We start from the raw sequence: 19,916 nt of genomic DNA on the forward strand, positions 1-19,916 counted from the left end.
ACTTGGGAAATGCTCGAAAGATGAAACGAGCTCCCTCAATGGATTATTTCACTCGTAGATGGGAGACTATGAAATTTTCCAGCCAGAATGTAATATGTTGGAAATCCAAGAATCGAAGTCTGAAGAAAGGTACCCATAGGGTTATAAGGAATACAGAGAAGGTACAACAACCCTTGGCAGGACACCAACACACATATTTGAGAAAGAGGTAGAATACAAGGAGGGCAAACTACAGACTATAAACCTTGTAGAAGACGATAAACCCAGGGAGATTCTAATAGGGGATGACTATTGAAGGCAGCACCCTTTAGAATCTTCCTTGAGTACAAGGACATCTTTGCGTGGACGTACAAGGACTTGAAAGGTGTGCCCCCGAAGCTGTATGTCCATTGGATACCACTGATACTAGGAGCAAACTAGTACGAAAATGACCTTACAAAATGAATACAAACTATGCAGCCAAGGTCTAGGAAGAAATCACAAAAATGTTGGAAGAAAGGATAATATTCGAAGTACAAACAAGTGAATGGGTGCTTCCTATAGTCATATCATTAAAGAAGGACAACAACCAAATTTGAATTGTGTTGACTTCAAATGTCTGAATGCAGTAACAATAAAAGATCCATTCCCCATCCCCTTTACTTATAACATCTTAGAAGAAGTGGTCGGCCATAGAATATACTCTTTCATGGATGGATTTTCAGGATATAATCAAATCAGTATTGCAGAGGAAGATAACCTAAAGACTACATTTGTTGTTGAAGATGATGTATATGCCTATAACAAGAAGTCATTTGGGTTGTGCAATGCACCAGGCACGTTCCAAAGAATCATACTACACATCTTCGATGGTATGTCGATAGGAAATTTCAAAGCTTTCCTCGATGACTGGTCTGTCTACAATGGGAAGGAGCACTACCTCAAAATTATTGGCAAATGCATGGATAGATGTCGAAGAGCAAGGTTGGCCCTGAATCCAAAAAAATATAGATTTATGGTTCCACAAGGCAAACTTCTTGGTCATATCCTATGCAAGGATTGAAGACAGATCATGACAAGATCAAGGTCATTCTGGATATGGAGGCTCCATCAAACGTAACAGGTGTCAAACCTTTCTTGGGGCATATAGGATACTATAGGAGGTTCATAAAAGGATCTGTGTAAGTAACTTTACCCCTAGAAAAGCTAACGAGAAAAGGACAACGATTTTTTTGGAAGGAAGAACAGGAGAAGGCTTTCCAAGAATTAAAGAAGAGACTAGTAGGAGCCTGATCCTCATATACCCTAACTGGAATAAACAGTTTCATGTCCATGTAGACGCATCCAACTACCCAATTAAATTTCTGAATGATCTAATTATAAATGAACCATACACTATCACCAATGGTCGAGTGATTTCATGCAAACATCCAATGAAAGCTATGTGTAACAATGCTATAACTAGAAGTTTTAAAGTTGTGTATTGATGCCACTCACTCTAGTTTCCTGAACACAATATGCTACACATTTAGGATTTCCTTCTATGACTGATTGAAGACAAGTGCATAACATACCACGTATTATTTGAATATCCAACACTTAATGTTCACTTCAGGAGACAAATACAGCATAGATGCCCAATTTTAGAAGCCCCTGTGTATGCAACTACTGGCCATGGCTTGCGATTGTCACCCGTAATGGCTGGAAGTCCCTGCGGCTACCTATATATGCCCTTTACACGGCAAGATATATTGTCTCCAAGCTTTGCTGATAACTTAATACACCCGCCTTCACTAACACCTTGTGTCTGCTAACAGTCTAGCCGACTACGCCCAATTCTTCTCAGCTGGTCGCAACTTCAGCAAGCCAAATATTGGAAAAGAAAACAACCCGCGTTAAATGCCTGACTTAATATTATAAACCTCAGCCCATGTTTAGGTTCAAGCGCTAACCAGTGCCCACTCTCTCGCGAGTTGCAGGAGACCCCTAAAATAATACCCCTCCATGTAGAAATGATATTGGCTTTTTTTCCTTGAGCGAAGTTCATAGCTCAAAAGGACGTACCAGCTGTTAATATTTAAAATCCAGACACCTGTGACTAACTCAAGGTATTCAACTATATCTTTTACGTAGACCAAACTACACTTACCTCACTGACTTCTTTTTTTCAAAACTGTCTCTCCATGACTTGTCGACTTCTCAACCCAATACCACTAAATACTTGAAGAAGGAAGCTGGGGTATCATCCAACTCCCTGGAATACTTACAGACTTAAGAGGGGTTTCGTCCTCCTAGTCTTAAACCAGTCACAATAAGCAACTAGGATTTCAAGAGCTTTCTCTTTTATAAATATTCGTATATTGTTAATCCAAATGTAATCTCTCTTTTATAGCCTCGAAGTGAGGGAAATCACAAGGAGCAAGGAATGTGGGATTAAAACTCCATTTTCGTCCTATAGTCACTTAAAGTCATTTTATAAAGTAAATAACTTATAACATTAAAATGACTTAATTCCTCTCACTTTAATAAAGTTATGAAGAATATTAAATTAAACTCCTGTAGTGACTGGAAGACATCCTGCCAAATAATATTATTAATCTATCCGGATGTGGAGATAGATTAAACTGGCGCCCATCGAACTAGAGCTGAGAAGGAGACATGACAGTCCTCCCTTCCCGGGATTGCTTGCCCTCAAGCAATCTCAATGATGGATGCTGCAATATAGACTCACCTTCCCAAGTGGCATTTTCATAAGGTAAGTCTTTCCAATGGATCAAATATTCTCTAACGGTTCTATTGCGCAACCTTCTCTCTCGAGTTTCAATTACTTCCTTTGGCACCAACTTAAGCTTACCCACTTCATCAAGCGGGGGCAAACTCACTGAACGTACAACCTGCTGACCCACAGCCTTCTTGAGGCACAAGACATGAAAAACATTGTGAATTTGGCTGTCACTGGGAAAATCCAACTCATAAGAAACTTCTACCCTCCTGGTGATATAATAAGGTCCATAAAATCTGGGCTTAAGCTTCTCAGATCCACTTTTCTTCAAGGAACTCTATCTATATGGCTGAAGACGAAGAAAAGCTCTATCACCCACCTCAAAACTCCGTTCAGTGAGATGTCGATCAGTGTATAGCTTCTGCCGATTCTGTGCCTACTGAATATTATCTTTGAGAGCTCTGAGGATATCCTGCTGGTCCATTATCCAATCTTTGGCCAATAATGCCAAATCAATAAAAGAGAGGACCTCATAACCATAAAGAGCATGGAAGGGAGTCATCCGAATGGAGATATGGTAGATGTTGTTATAGCAATACTCTCCCAAATACAACCACTTAACCCATGCCCTCTGCTGTCCTACAATGTAGTTCCTCAAGTATCCTTCCACCCACTTATTCACTATCTCGGTCTAGCCATTAGTCTGTGGAAGATAACTTGTGCACTCTCTGACATGCTGTAGTACATCATCCTTAAGCCCCTTCCATGAAAATCTCTCTAATCTGCTTGTAGGTTGTGAAAAACCCTAGGTGCCCTGCTGATGGTGCATCACGTATGCTGTGCATAATGTCCCCCTTCAGTTTAGATTCAGGTACTAGGTAAATACCATTTTTGTAATAAATAACATCATTCATTACCTTGTACCGCTCGTCCTGAAATATACCATCCAAAATCCGACAAGCATGGGTATTTTTGGAATACGCCACTAATAACTGGGACCTCCAATCTGCTGAAATCTCTGAAATAGTGTAACATGCAAGCACAGGGGGTCGTCGGGAAAGACCATCAGCAACTATATTATTTCTCCCTTTGACATGTTCAATGTCAAAATCGTAAGCTTGTATCTTACTAACCCATTTCTGCTGCCTTTCATTCAACTTTTTTTGCTCTAGGAAATAACGCAAACTGTTATCATCAGTCTTAACTGTAAATTTACTTCCCACCAAGTACTACCTAAATTTGGTTAAGGCATGCATGATAGCTAGCATCTTCTTATCATAGGTGGAATATAACAACTTGCTGCCCTTGAGTTCCCTTCTCTTGAAAGCAATGGGATGACGATCCTGCATCAATACTGCCCCTATCCCGCTTCCCAAAGCATCGCACTCTAAAACAAAAGGCCTAGAAAAATCAGGAAGTGCTAGCACTAGACACGAACTCATCACCTATTTCAGCCTATCAAAAGTTGCCTCAGCATCCTCTGTCTAAGAAAATGCCCCTTTCTATGTCGAATCGGTAAGGGGAGCTGCTACCTGTGAAAACCCCTTGGCAAACCGCCAATAATAGGAACCGAGACCAAGGAAACCCCATAACTCCAATACATCCCTCGGTGGTGGCCAATCCAGAATTGCCTGTATCTTTTCCTAACGCGCCTTAACCCCTTCGGCTCCAATCTGGGTCCACTATCAGGTATGGCTTTGAGGACTACCAACCGATCACCCTGTAAGAACTCCAACTGCATAGTCTCATGGTCAAAGGTGTACCTGCGGAGAGTCCTTAACCACTGTCTACCCAAAATGGCATCCCACCCATCCAAGTCAACAACGTAGAAGTTAGTCTCCAAAAGATAATCATCAAACTGTATCTAAAGACCAGCTACCCTCCAAAAGATAATCATCAAACTGTATCTAAAGACCAGCTACCTTCCCTATACACCCCAAAACTTCACCGCCTACCACCTTCACCTCAAACTCAGGAATGTCAACTACCAGTAAACCCCTCCTAGCTACCATCTGTGTGGTGATGAAGATATGTGAAGCTCCTGTATCCAAAAGGCATACAATGTGCTATCCCTTAACCACGCCTTTCACTCTGAAAGGATGACATGCTAGATCACTGGAAAGAGTGGCTATGACTGGAGGCTCTTTCGTAATGTTCTTCTTCTTCTTATGTTCTAGGGCCTGCTCTTCAACTACTTCCTCTTCGCTGTCCTCACCCTCTTCACCTCCTTGTTGCTCCCCTTCATCCTCAGATTAAACCTCTACATAATGTATCTTGCCTTTCCTAAGGCATCTGTGATCTAGGGTCCACGGTTCCTTGTAGGTAAAGCACAATTTCTTCCTTCTGAGCTCATTCCGTGTTTCAAAATCCAACCTGGGAGGAGTGGTTTTCTACTGGTTTTTATTCCCTTGATTTGATGTGGATCCCCTGTATGGTTTCTTTGGAAGGTATAATATAGATGAGGGTGAATCCTAGTTGTGAGCTATCTTGATTGCATCATCTAGAGTGTTTGGTTTAAGAACCTTAACCAAACCCCTAAATCTATCCTGGAAACCCTCTATGAATAGCATCACCTTCTGTCGTTCTGTCATGTCCGGCACCATCACTGATATACGCTGAAACTCATCAATGTACTTATCTAATGATCCACTCTGACGTAACTGAGCCAAGTCCCTATAATAGACTTCAACATCCTTCCTATCAAAGCGGGTGATTAGCTTAGAGCTGAAAATCTCATATGAAGTTATGAGGCCATGATTCTACGTAACTAACCCATGATACCACCAATTGTATGCGGCTCCCTCTAGATGCCCAGTTTTTGAAGCCCCTGTGTATGCAACTACTAGCCGTGGCTTATGATTGTCACCCGTAATGGCTGGAAGTCCCTGCGGCTACCTATATATGCCCTTTACACGGCAGGATATACTGTCTCCAAGCTTTGTTGATAACTTAATCCACCCACCTTCACTAACACCTTGTGTCCGCTAACAGTCTAGCCGACTATGCCTAGTTCTTCTCAGCTGGTTGCAACTTCAGCAAGCCAAATATTGGAAAAGAAAACAACCCGCGTTAAATGCCTGACTTAATATTATAAACCTCAGCCAGTGTTTAGATTCAAGCGCTAACTAGGACCCACTCTCTCACGAGTTGCAGGAGATGCCTGAAATAATACCCCTCCACGTAGAAATGATATTGACATTTTTCTCCTCGAGCCAAGTTCACAACTCGAAAGGAGGTACCAGCTGTTAATATTTAAAATCCAGACACCTGCAACTAACTCAAGGTATTCAACTATATATTTTACGTAAACCAAACTACACTTACCTCACAAACTTTTTTTCTTTAAAACTGTGTCTCCATGACTTGCTGACTTCTTAGCCCAATACCACTAAATACTTGAAGATGGAAGTTGGGGTATCATCCAACTCCCTAGAATACATACAGACTTAGAGGGGTTTCGTCCTCCCAGTCTTAAACCAGTCACACTAAGCAACCAAGATTTCAAGAGCTCTCTTTCATAAATATTCGTATATTATTAATCCAAATGTAAGCTCTTTTTATAGCCTCGAAGTGAGGAAAATCGCAAGGAGCAAGGAATGTGGAATTAAAACTCCATTTTCGTCCTGTAGTCACTTAAAGTCATTTTATAAAGTAAATAACTTATAACATTAAAATAACTTAATTCCTCTCACTTTAATAAAGTTCTAAAGAATATTAAATTAAACTCCTGTTGTGACTGGTAGACATCGTGCCAAATAATATTATTAATCTATCCAGATGTGGCGATGGATTAAACTGGCGCCCATCGAACTAGAGCTGAGAAGGGGACATGACAGTGGCATGGGTGTACAAGACTACTTACAAGGTTACCATGTAATGTCTCCATTTTTGGGCCAGTCTGTGTAGTTGATTGAGTTAGCTCATCATAGCGACCCTCGTGAGCTGACAGGGTGTTTTGGGAGTCTTAGTTGATTACTTACTATTTTTAGTAAGTATATTGTGGCAGTTAGCTATTTTCAGCAGCACAGTGGATGGCTTGGCATTTGGTCGTCACCTATAGTTGATCAGGTTAATAATTACATGAGTTCTTATTTATTTATTCATTGAGTTGCATTATTACAATAATGTTTATATTATAATAATGACTTAAAGAGATATTTCTATAAAACAAGTTGGAAAGTTTCTAGTGTTGAGTTGTTTTAGGAAACTTCCACATTTTCTGAAGTGGAATTCTATGGAAACTTTTTCCAATGAAAAGCTTATAAATGGGAGCTCATTTCATTTGGGAAAAACACACGATTATATATTTGATTTTGTGCCTTTGTGGCTTTTTCTTGGGTTCTTAACTGTATGCCCTTGCTGATGTATAAAGGTTTGGAAATACTTTGCAATTTAGCTGCGGAGGTATAGCTAAGTTTGCCCAACTTCTCTATTGTTCATGATTGTATCTGAGAAGTGTTTTCATTATACTACTGAAGTATAGTGGATCTGATATTTGTTAGATAATCTCCAACTGTGTTCACTGTGGATAAGGAGACGAACATCCGGGAGGTTATTCAATTTCCTAATATTTGGCAATTAAGGAGTTATTGATTTAGTTATTGTGACAGCTGAAAGTGTTTTCTGGAAGTGTGAAAGTTTATCATTTTTGCTAGGAGCTTGTATTGGAGATCAAACTTGATATTAGGAGTTTACATATTAATTGATGCTAGCAGCTATGTGTGAAACGAAGGTGATTATTCTCCAGAAGTTAGGCGTCAGCATTCTTAGAAACCGGATATCATTCACAACCTGTGCTTGAAGTGGAACGGCTATCAAGCAAACCGTGAGGCATTACAGTTGGAGCTAGCATCAAAGTCTACAGTCATACGAAGGAATTTGGTGAAGCCACGTGGATAATCTGGCTCCCTTGCTTACCGCCTTCTACACAACTTTTTGCATTAGCATGAGCAACCCAAGGACGGCTACCATCTGCAATGGGTTGGGCATTATGGAGTCACTGTGAATTATAGGGAGCTGCTGCATTTCACGGCTTGACACGATTAATTGCAGTACAAATGCCATGTTCATTTTATATGATTTACATTTATGTTCTTGAAAGAAACGTGCATAAACAAAGAGTTGAGGAAGCTATCCATTTGTCATCTATTTTCATTTCAAATTTCTTGAACTTGCTGATTCTAGTTTTCATAGAAAATTAAGCAAATACATTATAAAACTATTAAAGTTGCAAAAACAAGAAGTTGTGATCAATATCCAAGTTGGAAGATAGTTCGGGTTTTTACATACCACTGGGCACACACCATTTCATCTAATGTACAGGCAAGAAGCAGTAATGCCAATGGATCATACAGTGCCAAGTCGAAGAGCAGCAGTTTAAAACAGGTTAGGAGATGAGGAGAGTCTAAAAGAAAGACTCCACACTACTAAAACTGGACGAAAGGAGGACACTTGCTCAATGGGCTATGGAAGTAGCCTAGCAAAGATAGAAATTTTGGCATGATAAGCACTTTAAAAAGATGAATTTCAAACCAGGCCAATTGGTACTCAAGTATAACAGAAAAAATGAGATAAAGCCAACAAATTTTAAAATTGGGTGGCTGGGACCATATAGAATAGTAGAGATTAAAGAGAATGGGGCAATAAAATTGTCAACTCTGAATAATAAACTAGTGAAGGACTTAATCAATGGGTCCAAATTAAAGTCATATCAAGAAAGAAGGGAATGCATGTCCACTTATTATATCAATATAAAGAACACTTCTAAAATAAAAGAAGATATAATACCACAAAGGAAGAAAAAGCTAGGAGACCTAAACCAAGCAAACCAAGCATATAAAAAACACAAAGGAGCTATCACATTACTTTCCAAGTTTGAGGCCCATAGGAACAAAGAGATAGGAGAAAGTTGTAGGAGGAAGAGAAGCGGTTTGGACTGAGCCATACGATCAAAGGAATGAAGAACACGTCCGAAGTGAGCAACATATAGCTAGACTACAATTGAGGATGTATGGACAAGGAGGTCGTACCAGAACATCTGTATGAACGTAAAAGAGCACGACATTCGTACGAACAGTTGTATGTGTGGTTACAGTATGAACAGCCTATATGAGGGATTGGTTGCCATATAGAGTTGCCATACGAGTTGGCCATAGGACGGAAGAGGAGGTCATACGGAGCTTGACAAGTACGGTGACAAAAGAAGAGGCCATATAGGGCTTCTCGAGTATGAAGGCAAAAGGGAGCTACAAGGAAGGGGATGTACAAGAAGGGACATCCTATATTCAAAAGGGGCCCAACATAGAAACTCAGGCAGGCCACGTAAACAAGAACAGTTGGAGTCAGAATAGAATCAAGTCAAGGGCATTTTTCCTAAATACCATAAAATGGTCAAGTCTGGGAAATCCTAGCAAGGGAAAGATCTTTGATTCTAAAAAGAAGAAATCAGCCTTGTCGGTGAAGATGAAGAAGGTGACAAACCCGACAAGCAAGGGGGACAAAGGGAATATAGCAAAAAAAATCATAGCTGCCAATATTACTTTTGAAAGTGTCATAGACAGTGAGTGTCGCACTTGGTGGGAGCGTACAGAAGACAATCACCTTCTCAAACAGGCACTGCGGAAGACAGAGGTGGACAAAATTATCTCTATGCCCATCTTTGATTTAAAAGATTTATCAAACTATTGTAACGGGCCGATGATTTTTTTGTATCTCGAACCCATTCTTATTTTGTTTCTGTAATTTGTGTCGCTGTCAGCTATCTCTTTACGCCCTCGAAAATTTTTCCCCAACGAGTATTTAAGCACAGCTTAGAGGTAGTCTTTATGTATGCAATTTGGATTATTTCTTGTACTGCAAATTCTAGTTGGGATTCTCTGTTGTTTGCCATTTGGGAAGTGAAAGATCTTCCCTATTCGGCTCTTCCAATTTCGGTAGGATTCAACCCTCACCCTATTCCATCGCCTGTAGCACTTCGCTCAGATCTGGCAAATCGGAGCACTATTATCTTGTGAATTGATGAAGTCATTATTATCAAATTCTCTTGTGTTGAATGAATAAGGTATTTCATAAGCATTTTGTGTCTTTCCTTGCATTTTACTGTCCCTTATATTGTCTACAAGTTCTGTATTTCATTCCATATGACATTCACCCTCCTCCTGTGCAGTATTCATTGACCGTACGACCCTCTTCATCCCACCAAACAACCTTCTTGTACGGCTTCCCACATCCACTTGTAACCACCGTACAGCCACATAACTTCTACCGTACAGACACATAGTCCACCGTACGGCTATCTTGTCTACACCGTACAACTTGTAAGCGTCCACTGTATGGCCACTTTATCTGTCATCGTACGACCTCTAGCATTGTTCGTACTACCCTCCATAACTAGCATTACTGTATGGCCCTAGTTCTAGTGTATCCGTACTTCATTATTACACAACAAAAATCAGGAACCATATCCTTGTTTGTCACACCCACACAGAGGTCAAGAACATTTCAATGGTATCAGAGCGCTTCGATCCTGCCAGCCTATTGACAATGAATGAGAGTTTATAGCCAGAAGAGGACACATTCTATTGATCGAATGGCTGCCGAATCAGAACCAACAACTGCCAAACTAGTGGCACTACTAAGGGAACTTGCTAGGAATCAGACATAGATCACTGATACTCGACGACTCATGGAAGAGACTCTCAAGAAAGTTGGCGGACAATAAAATTCTGGAAAACAAAGCAATCACAGCGCAGACTAGGTGTCGTGTAAATCAAACCCTCATCAAACACGCTCTCGACCTTCCATGCCAATTTTTGCTCCACAAACAGAGGCACAACATGGAGGGAAACAACCAACCTTTCAAGAGACGCAAGAACAACTGAGAGAAGACTGGAAGAATGCAAATCTTGAGGAAGATATATCCTATAAAGATTATGCGGATCTAAGAATGAGATATTCGAGAGGTGGAAACAGAGGATATTTTAATGATGATCTCAAAAGGAAGTTGAATAAAGTAAATCTATCTCCATTTAACAGATCCGATTCCATATCTATGCAAGCATGGAAAATGAAGGCTGATACTTACTTCTAGCCGAATCCTATGCCAGAAGAAGCAATCAAATTTGCGGCGATGCACTTGGAGGGAGTTGCGCATGAATGGTGGCATCACAACACCATAACTTTAGGGCATGATCAAATAAATACTTATGCAAAATTCATGGAGTGATTTGATAGTTAAGATCCGTAACTCAGTTTCAAAGATTTGGCACAACTAAAACAAACTGAATTGGTTGATCAGTTCATTACGGAATTTCAGAAACTCTTTGTTTTGGTTGTAGACATTTCCGAAATAAGACAAGTAGTGCTCTTCATGGATGGACTGAAAGAACCTCTAAAAGGTTGGGTAAAGGGGTCCAATCCTGCCACCTTGTCGGAGGCAATCAATAAAGCACAGAATATGGCATCCTCATCGGCATCATCCTCTCAAAGTTACTCGCATTCCAAACCGTCGACGTTTTCGAGGGACAAACCTACGCCCAAGAAGCCGTTGCTGGACAAAGCTACCAGACAGGAACTCCGAAGGAAGAAACTGTGTTTCAATTGCAAGGGAACTTGGGAGCCTGAACATAGATGCCTCAGAAAAGGAAAGATCCATTACATCAAGGTCGTGTCTGATGATGAGGATGAATAGGAAGAAATGTCGGCCGAAGACAACAAACCTCACAATGACACCAACATGTTCAGTTTAAACCATACGGAGGCAATAGCAACTTTGGTACGACGCGGAGGAACTATTGCCTTAGTCGGTAGCTCGAGGTGTACAGTTTTTCGTGTATGGGAAACCCTTTAAGGACAAAGGGTTATGGTGATACTTGACAGCAGAGCAACTCTAAACTTTACTAACTCATCTCAGGTGAAGCGAAGAGGTCTACCTATGGAGACTTTCAAGTCAAGGTTGCCGGAGGGACTCTTCTGCCCTGCACACACCTTGTTCCTTAGCTAAGTATCACAATGGCGAATCACACAATGACTGAGAATTTCTTCATAGCGGACCTTGATGACATCGAGGTTATTCTAGGCATACAGTGGATGGAGACACTTGATGAATACACTCAAAGTTTCAAATGGATGGACTTCACTTTTGTTGTCGATGGAAAGAAGGTGGTCCTCTGCAGAATGGCAAATGAAGGTCTGAAGGAAATTTCTGCGCATCGGATGGAGGCAATTTTTCAACGTCATGATGTTGCATGGGTGGCACACTATTTTATCTCGGCGGAACCTATAAAGGACAACGGACACCTCCACAAGATAATGAACTCCATGATATTTTGAGTAAACATGATAAATTTTTCATGCACATTCCTCCTAGCATACTGCCTCATCGAGGGTTGGAACATACTATCAAGTTGGAAGCAAGGGGCAAGCCGGTCATAACCACACTGTACCGCCATCCCAAGAAATTCAAACATGAGATCGAAAAGATGATTTAGGAATTGCTAGAGAAAGGATGGATCCATCCCAGTTCTAGCCCTTTCACGTCATCTGTGGTATTGGTCAAAACAGACAGAACGATGCGCATGTGTGTGGACTACCGGGCGTTGAACAAAAAAAAAAAAATAATAGATATCCCATTCCAAAAATAGATGAGTTGCTAGATGAATTGCATGGTGCGGTCTATTTTTCAAAAATAGATCTTCGTTCCGAATACCATTAGATTCGCATAAGGGAGGAAGATGTAGAGAAGATGGCCTTTCGTTGTCACTGCGGACATTATGAGTTCTAGTCATGTCATTTGGATTGACAAATGCACCTGTTACATTCCAAACATGCATGAATCACATCTTCAACGAGCAATTGCATATATACTTGTTGGTATTTTTTGATGATCTTATTTATAGTAAGACATGGGAGGAGCACCTGAAGCATCTAAATGAAGTCCTAAGGATCATGGAGGAGCAGTCTTTGTTCACCAAGCAATCCAAGTGTGAATTTGGTATGACAGAAATATTGTATCTAGAGCATGTTGTCAATAAATATTGAGTCCAAGTTCATCAGGAGAAGATTTAGGCTATCCTTGATTGGCCTCCCCCAAAATCACTCACGGATTTGGGAGGATTTTTTGGATTGTGCAATTATTACTAGAGGTTCGTTAAAGGATTCTCTCAACTCAGCACACCCTTAACGGATCTGACAAGAAAGGGGTCTTTTTAGTGGAACGAAAAGGCACAAATCACTTTTGATAAACAGAAAGAGGCAATAAGCATTTGTCCCATACTTGCCTTGCCCAATTTCACCAGACCGTTCATTTTGGAGTGTGACGCGTCCGGAGAAGGCATTGGCACGGTACTAATGCAGGATAGGCACCCCATAGCTTATGAGAGTAGGAAGCTTACACAAGCGGAACGCTTATATTCCATCTACAACAAAGAAATGTTAGCAATCGTACATGCACTAACCAAGTTTCGACCATATCTGGTGGGTGCCATGTTTGTTGTCCGTATAGATCACAATAGTTTGAGATATTTTTTGGAGCAATGGGACTTGAACGGAAGGCAACAAAAATGGGTAAGCAAGGTTCAGGCTTTTGATTTTGACATTGAATATGTGAAAGGGAAGAACAATGTGGTTGCAGATGCCTTGTCCAGGAAACCTACCATCTGCTCACTAAACTAGATTTCAGCTGACTTAAAGGCACATCTGTTGGTAGAATACTCAAAAAACACATTTGCCTATGAACTAATGGATGGCAAAACCCAGGATGATCGGTACAGAGTGTGGATGACATCATCTACTATAAGAATTGGATATTTTTGATATCGGAATCCAAATTAAAGCAAAAAATCTTGAAAGAAGTACACAACTCACCCTTGGTAGGACACCTGCATTTCCTCAAAACTTACAAAAGTCTTCGGGAGAGGTTTTCATGGAAAGGACGCAAAGGGGATGTGTTGCAGTATATAAGAGGGAGATGCCGGCAAATTCTACAGCTTCGGAGGAGATGCCTAGTGAAGAACCAATTTTAGAGGAGTGATAGACTGCTTGAGGAAGAAGGGATGGTCTCCCCACCTCCACCCACCCCTCTGGAGATAGAGGACGAAAATTCCATCAAAATGGAGAGTGAGAAGGCTGGGCTGGATGCAACATTTTCCTTCAAAGGTAGGGTTGCTTTTTTCCTCACAAACTTGCAAGCGATGCAGCATTCCACCTAAGAAGTGATCAAGAAGGCTCAAAATCAGAAAATGGGGGCCATAGTGAGGGCCATAGAATCCCTTGCAACATTTAAGCAGCAAGGTTGTTATAAGGATTAGGAGTTGCTTCAGCAAAGTGGATACAAACAAGAGGAAATAACTCGGAAGGGATAAAACCATACACTAATCTTCAGTTCCAGACCAACCACCTCTCATTCAGACTCTTGCAGACATGAAAATTGAATTTCGAAGGACATACTTAGAGCTCCAGCAAGGAAACAACTTGACACAGCGGCGAGTTATGGAATGGGAGAGTGAAAAGGCTACTCAAGCAGAGGCATGGCGGGCAGAAAAGGCAGCCCTAGAGGGAACTTCAAACATGGAAAAGGCTGCTTTGGAAGACAAAATCACAGCAGAAGAAGCCAAGAAGACGGATACTTTGCGGGTTTTACAAGGAGTTCAGGCCAAACAAGAAGCTGCGGAACAAGAACTGCAACAACTCTGTGGAACCCTGAGTACAAGAATGTCTTCCCAACCCTCTCTTGAAGTCTCAGTTTTTGTTCTAGTTTGTGTGGTAGTTTTCTGGAAGAGGACTTCTTTTTTTTGGGGGGGGGGATAGATGTAGTCCATAATAAAGTATTATTGTATTTAGTACTTGCTAAGATTGAGTGGGTTGGGTAGTTAGGAAGTGAGGGAATACGTCAGTTGGTTAGGCGCATTCTATGTTATTGCTCTGTAGATATACCTTTATTATTCTGTGAACTTGGGTAGCATTTCCATTCTACATTGCACAAGATATATTATTATATGCAGCATCAGCATCTACGTCTGGAGTATGCAATGTTAGAGCTCGATATGTTTGGAGTTGAGAAGATGCAACAATAATATTTGTTACGAACTATTTGAAATGCATATATGTATAAGACTTCGAGTTTTATCGGGCACATCCTAGATAGATAGTATGTAGCAATATTATAAAAATTGCAGAACTGGATAGCGACATCTATCCAAGAAAGACTATCATTAATGGTGATTATAATATATGGTCAAACATACCGAATGATAGAAATATATGGTCAAACATACAGAACGATAGAAATATATGTGCACAGTTATATTGTATTTAGCAGCATTTTCATCATCAGCGTAGGAAAGAGATTGACGGCAGTGTGAACTTGAAAACCTTGGAAAGATGCCACATCACGACAAGGAGCAGATAACAGTGCCATGAATTTAAAAATATTATGGGTATTCCAACACAGATGTCATCACAGCAGGTCTAAGGCATCATAGGTATCAACAATGAATTTCCATAGGAACAATAATATAATACCTAGTCAGTGATGAGTCATAGTGGGCTTTGCAATCAAATTAAAAGTAGTGTAAAATCAATATGGGAATGTCAACAATTGAAGCGGTCAAGTCATAGTGAAGAGATATTCATTTATAATACTCTTGAATTAAGATGATTTTGGAAAAAGTAATTCACTTTCATAAAATTATAAGTTTGTAAAGGCGCTATAAAAACAAACTAATAAAAGAATCATTGCAAGGGTGTGTCATTTACTTTTAAGAGACACGATCTTTGGAAATAAAAGATACAAGAAGAGAATGAATTATCTGAAAAAGATATCAAGTCTGTAGTTGGAAGAGAAACAACAGAATAAATAGAATGAATATATATTCAGATATTTTTATGTGATATATATTAAATCAGAATAATAGTTGCAGTGTGAGGAGTATTAAAAGTGAGAAGAATATGAATCATAGGTGAGATATTTGATGAATATGTATGTGGAATAAAAATAAATAAATCAGAACTGTGTATGCTAATAAGAAGAAATCAGATGTATGTGAAGAATAAAATAAGATTATTTTAGAATATTAAAACTGAGAGGATAAAGAAAAGATTTTGAAGTAAGGAGAATAGAAGAGGTTATAAAGGAGGATATTTTCAAAATATAAGTGTGGATTCAAAGCAGTTATAAATATCAGACTAGGGAGAAGATGTTTGAAGTAAATCGTCCATCAGCAGTTGAGTCGGCAATATTATCAAGGTGGAAGAGAAGTTTACACACAATGGGTTGGTGTTGAAGAAGACAACAATGTGGGTTGGTTCTTTCAGTAGGTCGGTGCCTACAAAGTGTGGAAGTTGGAGCTTCCATTGAGTCAATGCTCATAAACATAGAGGTCGTAGCCTCTAGTAGGTTGGAGCCTACAAACCAATTTATAAAAGATCAAGTTTATTAAAAGCGATTATTTGTCGTGGTTTTCTCCCTCATTGGGTTTCCACGTAAATTTTGTGTTCTCGTGTTATGTGCATAATTGTTCATTTAAGCATTTGAAGTTAATAGTTTGGATTAAAGTTCTAAATTGGCAAATTCGTTATTATACTGATTCACCTCCCCCCCTCCCTCCCTCCCTCTCACAATATAATCATGTGCTCTTCATGTTCTATGCCCATTTCTGATATATTTTAGAAAGGTTCTTATTGTCTTGAAAGTACATATCTTTTGTAAAAGCGAAACATATATGAATTCATTGTGATCACTATATTGACGTTTGACTAAGGTAATAAAGTGATCCCCAAATTGATGAAAACAAGAAATTGTCTTAACTCATTTGACTCGATTTGATGTGATTTTTCTTAGCACAATGATCAATATCGCTGTATAGATTCCATGTTTGTTTTCGACCATATTGTTTCTAACTTGGCCGTAATTAATTTCCTCATCAAATATTTTAATCTTTTTCTATTTATCCTTCATTTTTATACATATTATTTCTCCACCTTTAATTATTAATTTCTCATTATCATTATATTTGTTTTACTTCACTTTTTCCTTTCGATTATTCTCATATATGTTATTTCTCTAATAGACATGACTGCTGATTCTAACTTCTGACATTTTTTTTATAAAGAATCATGTTTTCTCTTTTGAAACGTTAATTGTATTTCTCCTTTTTATATAATTTATAATCAACTTTTTGTTTTAATATGATTGAATATTATATGCTGAGATATATAATATCACTCTCCTTAGTATTGAAGACTATTAAATTGGCTTTCAAGCTTATTAACCATCTTGTCTAAGCTAGGCCATTCTCCTTGGGTAAAAGTTAAAATCTCCATAAAGTAATATTGCATTTATTAGGAGCCCAAGCTAGTAAAGGTCAAGGTATTGTTTTCCTCAATTCTGACATCACAAAATTGAGGCAACCCTACGGAATTTTCTCATGGATTCGTAGGTGCATCCTCTTTATTTCAATGCATTAATGAGATATCTTGAAAATGCTTCATTTTCCCTGAATTGTTCTTTGTGTAGTCTTATTTATGCCTTTTTTTTTAGAGTTTTCTGTCGAGATTATCCCCAATTGTTTGTAGTTAAGAATTTTCCTTCTTGCACTATAAACACTCAATTTTTGGTTTTTATGTCTTTTCTTTGTTTTACTTTGTGTTGTAAATAGCTTTTGGTTTCGTTTTTGTTTTAGGTGAACAGCCCTTGGAATTCTGCTCAATTTGAGCTAACTTAGGTCAAAATTGGAGTTGTCTAGCTCAAGTTATAAGACAAAAGGTGGGGTTTTTCAAGTCAACTACATATTTTTTATTAAAAACCCCATAAAAGTGGGTTATTTATTGACAATTGCATGATATAAACTTTAAAGTGGATTTTGTAGTCCATTTTAAAATGTCAGCTCATTCTAAGTTTGATTTAACCATAGTTTTTTATGTTTTATGAAAATAGTCTTTTTCAAGGCTATTTTCCATGTATCAAAAACTATAGATAAATATTAAATATAATTACATGAGATCACTTAAGTGCATAAGTGGGATTTTTATTTCATTTTGCATATATCCACATGCAAATTACTTCATGAAAATCTATTTGCCATAAAATCTAAGTCCCAACATAAAGTGTGCTTTTTAAATGTGATTACACACGTGATTGTGTTTAAAGTTCATTTTTAATAATTAAATGCATATATGTTTTTAATCACCATTTAAAGTGGGATTTTGCAACTCATTTACATGTAAATGTTAAATTGAAATGAGTTCTTTATTAATTTTAATTTAAAATGGGGATTTTGGTCCCAAATACATATGTTTTTAATTATAAATTATGTTTTCCTTTAAAGCTTAGGGCAAAAGTGGCAATTTTAAAGCCAATTGCATATGTTATTAAGATATGTCAATACATCTCAAAAACACATTATGACTTTGGTCATAGATTTAAGAGTCAAGGGTGGAAATTCTCTACCCTATTGCATATGTTTTTAAAAATATATGCATATACCTTCTTAAAACGCATTCTCCACTAAGTTGCTCTTCCATTACTTATGGTGGCATTTTTTTGTGGTTTTACATGTTTTTAAATACATGTCTTTGCCTCTTAAAAATGTTCTTAGATTACTAGGTTAATGTGACCACATCAACCAGTGGAGTGTCCTCTTAATAGCAATGAGTTCCTTCAATTTTCCCAGCTGAATTCTTGTTTCCCGCTTTATTTTGTCCAGGTGTTTCTGACATTATGCAAATACACCTGGACCAAATGCAAATCATGCTTAAAGTTTTAAGGCAGTGGACATGTCCGAACACTTCACTGTAGAGATGGTATTTACTTCATTTGTTAAAAAACAGTACTACATATGCAAGGCATTAAAAGTTCCATTTCATTTGAATATTATGAATCTTACCATGTGGGGACAAGTGAGTAAGTCTTAAGCATTTTGCCATGATGGATATCTTTTAACAGTGATGAAACTAAAGTTCTCCTAGACATTTCAATGCAAACGTTGGCAAACGTTTGCTACAGAAAAAACTAGATTGTAGAATGATGCTACCAGCCTGACTTTGTAAAGCAACTTAAGTATTTATAAGTTAAAACAATTGTTTAGACAGCATGTACACCAGAAGAAGATATTTTCTTATCTAAAGATAAAATCAAAGCCAAAAAATATTTTACCAGTGCATCTTCAAAAAGGCCTCCTGTTATTCTTAACAAAAAAATTTGCACAAAAGATATTAAGTTAAACTTTTCAATATAAACAAAATTTGCCCCACAGATTTTCATTATTTTTAATAACAAAACCATCTACCCAAAATATGAAGAAAAACTTTTGGATTTAATTAAACTCTCACAAGATAAAGCACTGGAAATTAGTAAACATAACCAAAAACACTTACATTTTCCTGTGGAACTAATCCAATGCATTGCCTCAGACTTTTCAAACTGATGTTTCTTATATCATGATCATCCACAAGTATGCAGCCTGTTCGCACAAAAATGACAACACTCTAAATGATAACAAAATGACTTACATATCATGACATTAGATAATTTTTTCTATCAAATTTGTATTGGAAACAAGATTGTAGATACAATGCACTTCAAGTATTCAGGCTCTCACCCAACTCCTCATCTGTAGCATCTTCATGCAGGATCAATCCACTACTTACAATTTCTATTTTATTAAGGAACAAAAAATAAATAAAGCATCATTTTCCATGCTCTATAGTATATACACAGCCTTATTGCTTGGATTTAATATCAGTGAGATAACAATGCTTAATAAAATTGCATTGGTGGACAACTCCAATAAAATTGTGCAATACTGAACAGTTAATGAATGAGCAACAGTCTTGAAGCAAAATAAAATGTAACATGCAGCAGTAAAAATATTTTAAGTTGTAAACTTTGAAAAAAATAATTTAATACTAAATACACTTCGCAAGTATTTAGTAGGGTTGTACCTTCGATAGGATCATAAAGGCGAAGTAATAATTTAGCAAGAGTTGTCTTTCCACCTCCTGATGGCCCCACAAGAGCAATTGTTTCACCAGCTCGCACATGAAAACTCAGGCCACTCAATACTTGCGGTTGTGTGTTGCCATATTGAAAACTGACATTACAGAATTTTACATCACCAGCAACAGAGGTTAAAGGAATATTATTGTTTTTACCTACCACCTGCAGAGTATGAAAAGTTGTAAGTCAGTAAAAGGTGTCTAGACTGTAATATAACATAGA

At 38.3% G+C, this 19,916-nt stretch overlaps 1 protein-coding gene across 12 annotated transcripts in view; it reads right to left on the reverse strand.

Moving 5' to 3' along the window:
- ABCB29 (ABC2 homolog 12) overlaps window positions 1-19,916 on the reverse strand; it is a 242,590-nt gene that overhangs the window by 137,095 nt on the left and 85,579 nt on the right. For all 12 annotated transcript variants that reach the window (XR_016364404.1, XR_016364400.1, XR_016364402.1 and 9 more), the window contains exons 6-7: window positions 19,640-19,856; window positions 19,073-19,158 (exon numbers count right to left, since the gene is read on the reverse strand). Coding sequence is in view for 6 of the 12 variants with exons in the window: in XM_089828668.1 (XP_089684794.1) it covers window positions 19,073-19,158; window positions 19,640-19,856 (303 nt within the window). In the remaining 6 variants the exon portion in view is untranslated. The remainder of the gene's footprint in view (window positions 1-19,072; window positions 19,159-19,639; window positions 19,857-19,916) is intronic.

This window comes from Cupressus sempervirens, chromosome 5 (assembly GCF_028749045.1).
Source record: "Cupressus sempervirens isolate cs-2001-9-10 chromosome 5, ASM2874904v1, whole genome shotgun sequence".
Classification (NCBI taxonomy): Eukaryota; Viridiplantae; Streptophyta; class Pinopsida; order Cupressales; family Cupressaceae; genus Cupressus; species Cupressus sempervirens.